Source organism: Vombatus ursinus, unplaced genomic scaffold (genome assembly GCF_900497805.2).
Source record: "Vombatus ursinus unplaced genomic scaffold, bare-nosed wombat genome assembly UNPS02014773.1, whole genome shotgun sequence".
Taxonomy (NCBI): domain Eukaryota; kingdom Metazoa; phylum Chordata; class Mammalia; order Diprotodontia; family Vombatidae; genus Vombatus; species Vombatus ursinus.
Genome location: NW_020954551.1, coordinates 2,778,660 through 2,790,099, shown reverse-complemented (window position 1 = coordinate 2,790,099; position 11,440 = coordinate 2,778,660). Strand labels below are relative to the sequence as shown.

Genomic DNA, 11,440 nt, shown 5'->3' with positions numbered 1-11,440 from the left:
TTTACTTCCAGGTACCAGGGTACATAAGCATTAGCTTCACCTCGACTGCTCAGAGGAAGGCCAGCTCTACTAGGCACCCATTTTATCCAAAGATAGTTCAAGTGATTAACCCAAAGTCCTTCACCCAAGCAAGCAGCAGGAAGAAACCATGCTTTTTGCCATGGACACAAGTCCTTTTATCTGGTTTACTTATCCAACATGAACACAAAGACAACTGTGCAAGACTACAGATTCTTTTAAAACAGCTTTCTTCAGGACGGGGAAAAAAAACATGGAATGAGACATGTTATTTTTAAATGCTACAGTGGTTGTAAGATGGAAATAAATCAAGATTTGCAGCTTCCCAGATTTTCTGCTTACTTTGAGGGATCTCTGAGAGGGATCTCAGAAACACCAACATTAGTTCTCCAAGGAAATGTGCTATTGTGAGTACGCCAATGACTGAACAAAAGACATCCATTTCCCCAATTAAATATTGAAGATGGTCTTTCAAAAGCAGCAGTACTCAGTGGGTGGCATTAGCCATCTTAAAAAGATAGTAAATTTATTAAATACTTTAAAGATGTTTAGTCATTTTTTCACTCCTGTCCAAATCTTCATGACCCCATTTGGGGTTTTCTTGGCAGAAATACTGGAGTGGTTGGCCATTTCCTTCTCCAGCTCACTTGACAGATGAGGAAACTGAGGCAGAGAGGGTTAAGTGACTTGCCCAGAGTCACACAGCTACTAAGTATCTGAGGCCAGATTTGAACTCAAGTCTTCTGACTTCAGGCCCAGTGGTCTATCCACTGGGTCACTTAGCTCAGCTATTCTGTTCAACATCATGTAACAAATTTTGAAATTTTAACAACTGACCTGGGAACACATGTAGTCAACCTGGCTATTTCCAAGAGTACCTTAGCTTCTGACAATGAATCAAGTGTAACCTCAGACAAACTATAATCCATCTTGTAAATTATAAGATGTTGGAGGTAACATTGCTGATTTTCCAGTTTTGGTATTGGATTAATTGCTTCTCTCTTCCTTTACCCTTATTGACTCGAGTCCATTCTTACTCAGGAATGTTGATTTTTATGTACTTGGGTTTTTGTTTGTGGTCACTGAATTCCTTCTGCACCACTAACCCAGAAGCCTAAAACTCAGTGGGGGTGGACAAGTCAGAGTTCTCTCAAGTCAACTGTAGGAAAACGTGAATGAACAGTCTTTTTGGGCAAGGTGTGCCACTACTGACGATGATGAAAACGACCCAACTTGTGACATTTCCTTTTAAACTTGGACTTGTTTTATTACCAATTCTTTGTGACACTGACATGTTTTTTCTTCTGTAAAAGGAGACTAAGTGGTCTCTGAAGTGTTTCCTATGGTCCTACCATCTCTAGAGACGGGCCTATTTAATGAAGGGGACGAGGGAGGCTGAAACCCCAGTACAATGCTGCTTCCTCTTAATTTTTTAGAACTGGGGGGCTCTCTACTCGATAATTTAGGATCACTCACTTTGCACCTCTACCTAAGGATGGGCAATGGAAGCCCAAGAATTTGGATCAGACTGTTCTGTAATGTAATAGCCCCAATGTAGCATGCTCCCTTGTCAACTTTTTAAATTATATCTTTGTCTCCATCACCAAGGCTAATAGAAAGCTCAGCAAGAGTTGGTTGTGGAGAAGGAAGACCACGTTCTCTAGAAAGCATTCTCAAGTGAGTATAAAGAGCTAAAAGTAAAAGCTGAAGCAGCTCTGTCTATACCTGCTAATTCTTGTTTAATCAGTATACTTTAGTTAAAATGAGATGAGAACACATATAAGATGTTTAAGTGCTTTTGCAAAGCTACAGAGACACGAATATCAATATTGTGAAAGGGAACAAATAAATGAAAATTAAAAATTTGTCATATTATGACACAACCCAAGACTATGAAAAAACTCAGGGCCTGGAAAATTCACTCCTATGCCTTCCAGTGTGTTATCTTACCCAAGGGAGTAAAAAAAAAAAAAAAAAAAGCCAAGGGGCTTTTAGACAGTTCAATTACACAGAGCAAGGTCCTAGATCACCTCCGTGTGTCCAGATCGGATGGCATGAGCTTACACTTGGATCACATGATTCCATTTTCCTAAAGGAGTCTTTAGGAACTTGTGTCGTAACAAAATTACTGACCAAGCCAACCTTACGTAGACACACCAGAGACTAGATGAAGCTCCCTCTCCCCACCAATAACTAGAATGCTGGACCTTGATGCAGAAGGTCAAATTCTGCCTTTTCCTCTGTGATCTTGGGCAGGCCATTTCATAGGGTTGTAGGCCTAGCGTTGGAAGACGTCCAAGAGGGCATCTAGGCTGATATTTCAGAGGAGAAAAATAAGACCTAAGCAAGTCGAGTGGCTTGCTAATGTTAGTAACATAGTTCAGACAGGTCTCAGCTCTCACCACAAGGCCTGACCATGCTGGGAGTTCCCCACATAAACCAATGAGTTTATGCTTCGTGTGTTCTAGCATAATCTCAGTGGAGATGAGTGCAATGCAAAAGATGAATGTATTTCTTGTTTTGCCTCGATAGTCTTGTTTCTTTTTCCAGGAACTAATTTCATGTCCACATGTGTTCCAGGCCTTAGGGTTTTGGTCACAACTACATTCCTATTTTCAAATCTCTTAACAATACTAACTTCTTTGAACATGTTGCTACAAGGTCATCTCACCCAGCATACATGGAGAAGGGTTGATTAAATTAAGGTGGATGCATTTCCTACTCTGCTGTTTGAGACGGGTGGGGATTGCTAACATCTTAAAAGACAACTTTCAAACACTACAAAATGCAAAAATGTATAACTCATTTCAATCTGTGCTCCCCCTGCCTGTCACCACCCTGACTTAGTTGATCAAGGAAAGCTAAATTATCCTTTCTCAACCTGTCATAAGCTATATCATTATGAACTGAAGTGGAAAACAAGGCCCGTTGGGAGGAAAGCACCGAGTTGGCTGATATAGCCCTGAATATTAACTGCCAAAAAACTACAGCTCTTCAGATTTTTTGTATTCATTCTTAGTGTCCTGTATTTCTCAGGACACACTCTGGTTACCCAGAACATACTCGTTTGCTACAAAACCTAAAGAGATGAGGACCCAAAGGGGTTGTCTTGTACTTGATAAGGGCCAGTTTTAGGATAAAGCTCCCAGTTTTATTTTCCTTAAACATCAGCTATGTTTAAAATTCAATCTCGTGAATAACAGCTGACATTTGTATAACTAAAATGTGCAAAGTGCTTTGTATTTTCTCATTTTGGCCCAACGACCCTATTGAGAGGGTCTATAGCCACTGTCGCTTTTGTTTGACAGATGACCAATTAAGGTTAAGAGGGAATGACTTGGTCAAGATGGTAGAAAAGTGTCAGGCAAGGTCTGATCTTGACTCCAAGGCTACCCTGCCCACGCTACTGTATTGATGTTAATAATCCTTATGGACCCTGACCTCCACAAGAAACTAAAACTTGCTGACAGATTACAATCTATCGTGCTCTACAAAAACGTTGCAACGGGGGAAAGATAAAGACAAAAAATGAGACTGTTTGGTAAAGTGTTTTGGTTACTTTCTCTTCTGCATAGCCATTTGAATGTATCTTGCGGCTGCATCCTTTCTTACCCCTTGGCCCACAGGCATCTCTGGTTTATCCCAACATTGTGCCGGGCAGGCTAGGCTAGTTTTCACAGTAAGGAGAGCCCCATCCTCTCCACTGCTTGGAATCTTATGCCAATTGGAATGGTTGAAGTACATGCCTAGCCTTCTCCCTCAGGAGGGGAGCCCTGCAGTACCTCCAGATCAAGTCTGTTCTCAATGAATATGGCATGAAGTCAATAAACATTTGCTAAGCGCCTACTATGTGCCAGGCACTATGCTACATGCTGGGATACAAAAATAAGCAAAAAGATCTTGATGGATATAAAGTTTATAAAGAGTTAATCTGAGCAGGGCCACACCTACTTTCTAGTGAGAGAGCAGAGTAGGAAATGATCCCTCACTATTTATTCTTTACAACCAATGGAAAAAGTTAAAATCAGAAAACAACAGATATGAATACCTAGTCCAAGCATGCTTTATGGATGACAAAACATAGGTAACATCTTGTTGGTAAATCAGAATGTCTAGAACTGGTCAATTTGATGGCCTAGAGACCTGATTTTAGTTTTGTTTTCTGACAGCCCATTCATAAATCAGAAGATCACCAGAAAGGAATTCTGACATTTTAAAAGTCTCACCAAGGGTTCCTATGCTTTCTACTAAATTATAAATTCAACAAAATTCCCTCAAAGTCACCAAGCTCAAGGTGGAATCCAATCTTGTGCCATTTCAACCACTTGAATTTAACCCACAGTTTTTTTTTTAAATTTAGTTGGTTAATCTATTTGGCAATAATTTCTGATATTATAAAACCCAGTATATCCTGGAACAAATTGCTTGGCTTTCCTCTACTCAAATTTAAAACATACTATAAAATCAAATTTAGTGAGAATGAGGCATAAAACACATTTAACATAAATTGTTAATGAACCCTTTTAAATAATAAGGTATTATGACTCATTAATGGCAAGACAGAATTTCAGCACACCTAGAAATGCCAGTGACAGACAGTCTTCCTGGTCACTACAGAGCTTTCATTATCTCCATATGCAAACTCCTGCACATACCAAGCTGAATGGTAGCTGACTTAGCTTTTCATAGCTACAAAACTGGGTGTCAGTTAAGGTATCTTGTATTATCCTCCTGTGTCTCCTGCCTGCAGCATAATGTATTAATGGATTTTCTCATAGGAAGATTCTAGAGAAAATGAGATAAAACCACCAGGAAAACAGAATGCACGTTTGGACCAGAAGAGCACAAACTTGGAGAGTTTTACCTGGAAAGCCTCAGTCGGCCAAGCTGCCATCAGATCTGCCTCGGCTAGAGTTGTTGGACCCGCCGGGAGGTTTACCAGGCTGTTTAGGAAGAGAATCCCATCTGCCTAAATAACCCACGTACACTTTTGAATGTGAAAAATGTCTGAGAGATTTCAGGTCACCTCTCACCAGGCTGTTTCACTTCTCCATGGTTCCAGAAGTGAACAGCTCAGAGACACTGAATTTACATTTACAGTGGTGTAGGCTAGAACTACAGGAAAATGCCATCTTAAGCCTCTTCCTGCATTCCTTTTTATTTAGGAGACAAAAATACAGAAACCTAAATCTCTCCTTCCACCCACAATAGTTAGGATCTAGTCCAACACCCTCATTTTATAGATGAGGGAAATGAAACTAAAATGCTACCTGATTTGCCTGAGGAAATCCTGGTGGGATTTGAACTCAGGTCCTTTGGCTCCAGATTCAGCCTTCTAACATGCCACATTGCCACACTGGCTCTTGGCTTGATTATGGTGATTTTGATGGGCCTCTAAGAAGTCCATAGGAAAGGAGGAGTTTGGAGGTAGGGACCTACCTCCAATGATCTCCTGGGAGCTTATGACCCCAAATCATGAGCACTTTCAGCAGGCAGAAGATGAAGGAACAAAACACCAATAAAAGAGTTAAGTCCTCATTAAGGTTCCAGGCTCAATGGCAAAATCAGAACCAATAGTTCAACCTATTACTTCCCCCTCCCCCCCAGAGAGAAAACATCGGAAATCCTCTAGCTTTGGGGAATCAGCACCTTTGACAACAGCTAAAATGAAACCCAAGCAGGAAGCTGCTACCACAAAGCCTCAGTGAGCTGTGCAGACTGCCTCCACCAGGCAAGAGCGACCCTGTACGCACAGACATCTGGTTAGGGAAAGCACTGGCCAGGGCCTCATTATAAACACAACCAACAGCAAACACGAGCCGGCCAACCTCAAACTTAAATAAATCTGTCCCAAATGAAAAAGCAGAGCATTTGGCTTCATGGCTGTTTTTTTTTGCAAGAGGTGACTTCTCTATCTGGGATGTTCCTATAATCCACAGGCTTGTTTAGTTAACTAGTCCCAAACATTCTTAGTAGTGTTATTCTGATTTGTAGATATTATTAAGAAAAACCCACCCGCTACACCTCTAACATCAAACTTAAATAAATTATCTACAAACTTTAGACCACCTTAGCGGGGTATTGAAATTTCTGACTTGTATCCAATCTACCTTAACACCGGCCTGCAGAGCCAAACTCCAAATAAAATTAAACTTCACACAGAATTTATGGTTGAGAGAGTGAAGCTATTGCATGCCAATGACTATGGAATCAAGTCTACTAACTTACACGTTTAATAAGGAATGTCTTTTTACTGGTGCTAATTTGTTTGGTCACACTAAGTGACCAAACTACAGTATAGTCCCTGTAGCAGCTAGTTATCAAAAACCAAAGCCCTACTAGACCCTGTGTTTTGGCTTCAGAATTGGACAGGCGAGATGGAAAGAAGCCCGGCTGGAGGTCACAATACACTTAGCGTCCTCAAAGCTCTTCTTTTCTAAAGAGGGTTATCCAGAGGGAGATAGGGTGAGACCTGATAGTATTCCTTCCTTTCCTCCTTGGGCCACTCTCACTTTGCACCTGATTACAATTTATTTCCCTTAATTATAAAAACATGGTTCATGTTCAAAAGGTACACTATTCTACAAAACCTGTTAGAATCACTCAGGTTTCTTAAAAAGACAAAATAACCTCTTATCACTGTTTAAAAATCACTTATTAAAAAGGTATATGATCATCCAACTTTTGTGCCAGTTTTAAATATATTTGCATTCTTTCCCCTCTGTTGAGAAAAGAGAGGAAGAGGAATCATGCAGATGTCACATACAATGAAGAACGAGGACAGAGCCAGCGGTAAAAGAGTGTGAACATTTTCCCACAATAAGTCTGTTCCCCTCTCGTCAAGATTACAACGTAGGCCTTGATTCAAGTTAGATCCTAAGTAACTGAACTCCTTTTTTCACTCAACAACTGTCTGCCATGCTGAGGTCCAGTCTATTTCCACTTTAAATCACAAATAAGGGCTATATGATCAGAGGGGTGTGAGACACTGGGTAAGGCCTGATGGGTGGTAACTTCTTCGTGACTTGGCATCGGTATCACCTGTTCAACCTCTAAGGCAGTGAAGTCAATGAAAATATAATCTAGACATCCGTGGAAGCCTCCCACGTAATTAGTGTAGGCAGGTTCCCCACATGCACTTTTCAGTCTGAAGGGATGGGTGAGAGACATGTTGCAGCTTTCCTCTTCGCCGTTGGAGGTCCAGTCTTCATGGTCCTCAGAGATGCTGCCTGTGCTGACAAAACTGTACATGCCTGTGGAGGGGGTACTATTGAAATCCCCACAAAACAAGACGGGGATGCCAGGGTATAGATCATGTGTCACATGTTTCAGGTGAGTCAACGCGACCGCCATCTGAATGAGACGAATGTGCCCACCTTCGGAAATAAAAGATGAGACATATGACTGTGGAACACAAATGACTAAACTGTTAGGGACGTGGTTTAAAAAGTACTTGAATCCTAACAAGCCCAATGCTTATTAACTACTGCAACAATGTAAGGCATTCTCTCTTTAATCTGTCTCTGTGTGTCACCCCCCCCCCCCCCCCCCGCACCCATCCAAATGCTTACCTCTTGGGTGCCAGTAGAGATGAGTGTTTGCAACACAAATCTTTTTAGAAGAGTCCTTTGTAGACTGAAGAACTGAAACCTAGAACATAAAGTGACACTACCTTAGAAAAGTGTCTCACCGTTGTTACTAAGTTCAGAGTCTGATCCTGGAATATGGAAGGGACTGATAATTGACTTCATTTTCACGATGACCAACCAAACCCTGAATTAGAAATGATGTATTTAGAGCCCAGAAATCCTGGGTTCGAGTCTATCCTCTGACACTGGCCTAACTTCTTTCAGTAGCTCTCCAAAACTCTGAGCTGCAGAACTGCTGCTGATCTTTTTATAAACTTGAAGTTTAAGCACACCAACAAAGTAACAGATCTATAGCAAAATCTTAAATAAATTGAGCTGGGTTTGAAATGTGTGCGTATGCCACATTTCACTAAGAGAGAAATTATAATACTTGCCCAAGAATGAACAGTAAAATTAATGAAGCTCTGAATTAGCGATCACCCCCACCCCTTAAGAGAATGAAATTACTTAAGGGCAGGACAGAGAAGAGGCAAGATCAGATCCCTAAAAATTGAGGTCATCTAACTCAATCCCATCCTTTTACACAAGAGGAAGCTTGGGCTGGAGAGAAGTGACTTGCCATGAGCAGAAAGAACTAGGTGAGATTTAAATACAATTTAAATGACGATTCACCTATAGCAATTTACCCTAATTTCATTAAGTGAACCTTCAAAGTCGAGGGGTCACAGGATCACACATTTACATTAGGAAGGGACATCTAGTCCAGTCTCTTCATTTTCTGGATGAGCAAAGTGAAGTTCAGACAATTTACAATCCAGGAAGGAAGGCTTTGAGCTAGGACTCCTGTCATCTCTGACCCTAAACCTACCAGACATACAATGACCTATTAAGTAAGTCCTTTGGCTTTAGATGAGGAGGCATTTCTGATCACTTCCCAGGGCCCGAAACACTTGGCTTTAATAAAAGTAACAGTAACACTTACAAGAAGTCCTTTGAAAATATGACCTGATTTGAGCCTACTAACTGTTGCGTGGTAGGTACGGCTGGGATGTGATCCACATTTTATAGAGCAGACTCAGGGACATTCAGTGAGTTACTTATCTAGGATCATCATAACGCTGTCTGACCATCCTCCTGGCTAGACTGATCTCATCCTGACCCCTGGGGACCCTCCTTTCCTTTCTTCACTTTAGTTTTTCTCCCACCAACAATCCATAAGTTATTAAGCACCTGCAGGCAACATTTGCTTGGGGACACCAAGACAAAGCAGTCCCCGCCATCAAGGAATGCTAGAGTCTTTAAATCTAACCTTGACCACCTTGTGTCTTACAGGCCTAAATAAAACTGGCTAAAAACCAGCATGGCTTTTTTTGGGGGGGGGGGGGGGGGGTGGGGGGGGGGGAAGAACAGGAAAGGGGCAAGAGGCGGGCAGCTGTGATTTCACTGGTATGGGGCAGTAGCCCGGGGACAAATGCAATCGGGCTACTCCTTCACTCTTGCAGTGCTGCCTGAGGCAGTGCTGAGATGGAGGGACTCACTCAGCATCACAAAGCCCAGTATGCGCCTTTTATTCATTCAACAAGCACTTGGACAGACCAGGCACTGAGCCAGGATATGGAGAGAGAGAAACAAGAATCAAACAGCCCCTGCCCTTTAAGGAAGACAATGAAGCTGTCCAACTAAATCGAGGCACTGGGTGAGAGGCAGGGTGCCCCTGACCCTCCCAATACCGTAAGCTCCTTGAGGGCCTTGGACATTCTCTTCTTGTTTGTGTACCCCACGTGCCAAGCCCACGTTAGAAGAGATCCACCAACTCCTGAGTTAGATGGGACCGAACGACTGGGGAGGCAAACCCCTCTCGGGCACACTAGGCAGGCCCCTGGGCTCTCTAAGATTTCAAGGGCAGGGGACCACTAGGAAAAACCGAAGACACACAGCCTTAGGTCCCTAGGCTCCCTAACCTCCGCCTCTCCAGGCCCGAGGCTGTGCGCGGGCGGCGCCCTCGGGTGCGGGCTCACCTGCAGCGCCGAGGACCTCTGCAGCACGCGGTCCCGCGCCTGCGGGTAGCGCCCCAGCTGCTCCAGCAGCGCGCCGTGCAGCGGGTCCCCGGCCAGCGCCTGCTGGTAGGCGATGTCGTGCTGGGCCAGCAGGCGGAACTTGTCCCTGCGGAAGAAGGTGGCCAGGCCCTCGTGCTGGTGCTGCTTGAGGCGGAAGAGGCCGTGCAGGCCGAAGGCGTCGAGCGCGGGCGCCAGGCTGTCGTGGAACACGGCGCGGTCCACCTCCTGCAGGCACAGCACGTCGGCGCTGTAGCCGCTCAGCTCCTTCTGCAGCAGGTTGAGGCGGTAGTCGAGGCCCAGCGCGTAGGGCGCGCAGTACGGGTAGAGCACGGCGCGCGAGTGCTCCGTGTGCGCGTACACGTCGGCCAGCACGTTATACGTCACGGCGCGCACGAGCCCGTCGCCGCTCACGCGCTTCGTGTACAGGTGGCGCTGGTCGAACGTGCACGCGCCGGGCCCGGCCTCCACGGGCCCCGCGCTCTCCAGCTCGCGGCTCGGGCCCAGCCGCTGCCCGTTGCCCGGCGTGCAGCGCAGCTTCAGCCGCAGCCCGATGTCGGCGTTAGAGGGCGTGAAGACGCGCTCGTGCGCGCCGCCCACCTCCACCCACGCGGGCCCCGCGCTCGCCTCCGCCGCCGGCGCGTCCCCGTCGGCTGGCGGAGGCGCGGCGGACGGGGCCGCGCACGCAGGCGCGCCGGGGGCCCCGGCCGCGGCTCCGGGCCTCGCCTCGCGGAACCAGCGGAAGAGCGAGCGCTCGGGCTCGCCGAACTCGAGGCCGAGCTTGGGGCACACGGGGAAGCCGGCCATGATGTAGCGCGGCAGCTGCAGCTCGGTGACGGCGGGCGGGTTGCGCTCCACCTTGTACTTAACGTCGCCGATCTGCAGCACGGCGCCGTCCTGCCACGCGTCCACGTTGAGCACGTCGTCGCCCACGGCCTCCTCGCGGTAGTAGAGCTTGACCAGCGGCTCGGCCGGGCCCGCGGCGCCGGCCGCGGCTGCGGCTCCGGCCCCGGGCTCGGCGGCCCGGCGGCCCTTGCGCGCCGCCGCCTTGGCGTGGCCCTTGAGCGCGTTGGTGGCGATGCGGCTGAGCGCCCGGCCCAGCGGCTCGCTCTGGTCGCGCTGCATGTGCTTGTGGCTGCCGTCTGCCAGCGCGAACGACAGGCTCAGCTTGGGCTCCGAGGGCACGCAGCGCACCACGGCGCGCTCCATGCCGGCGGCGGCCACGGCCTCAGCCCCGGCCCGCTGCGAGATCCGCGCCCAGGCCCCGCCGCGCAGCGCGCTGCTCCCGGCCCGCAGCCTCCACATGGACCCGCGCCCGCACGAGCCGCTGCGGCCCATGCAGCCGCCGCCGCCGCCGCTTCCGGGCCGCGCGGGCGCCGATCAGCCGCGCAACCGCGCCCGCACTTTCGGCGGGATGCGGTCCGGGCCGTCCGGCGTCGGCGGGGCGCGCGGCGGCACGCGGGGTCCTGCTCCTGGGGAGAGGCGCGAGCGGCCGCGGGGCGCCGGAGGCGGGGGCTGCGGGGTGGGCGCCCGGCTTGGGGCCGCCGCGTCGGGTGCGTGTCGAAAGTGCGGATCGGGGTCCGGGGGCCGGCTGAGCAGGAGCCGGGCGCGGTGACGTGGCGGGGGCGGGGCCTGCCGGCAGGGGGCGGGGCTTCCCCACGCCGCGCTGGGCGGCTTCGGAGGCGCCGGCTGCCGGGGTGGGCCGGGGCGCCTTTTCGCCTGTAGAATGGGGCGTCCCTAGCCCTGCCGCTCGTCGGCGACCTCCGGACCCCCAGGCGA

General features: G+C 47.8%; 1 protein-coding gene across 1 annotated transcript; it reads right to left on the bottom strand.

Moving 5' to 3' along the window:
* Positions 1–1,259: 1,259 nt before the first annotated feature.
* PDE12 (phosphodiesterase 12) lies at positions 1,260–10,972 on the bottom strand. The gene is made up of 3 exons (XM_027863870.1): positions 9,626–10,972; positions 7,590–7,668; positions 1,260–7,394 (listed from the first exon to the last, which is right to left on the bottom strand). Exons 1-3 carry the CDS (start codon positions 10,964–10,966, stop codon positions 6,952–6,954), a joined length of 1,863 nt encoding a protein of 620 aa, XP_027719671.1. The 5' UTR covers positions 10,967–10,972; the 3' UTR covers positions 1,260–6,951.
* Positions 10,973–11,440: the final 468 nt, after the last annotated feature.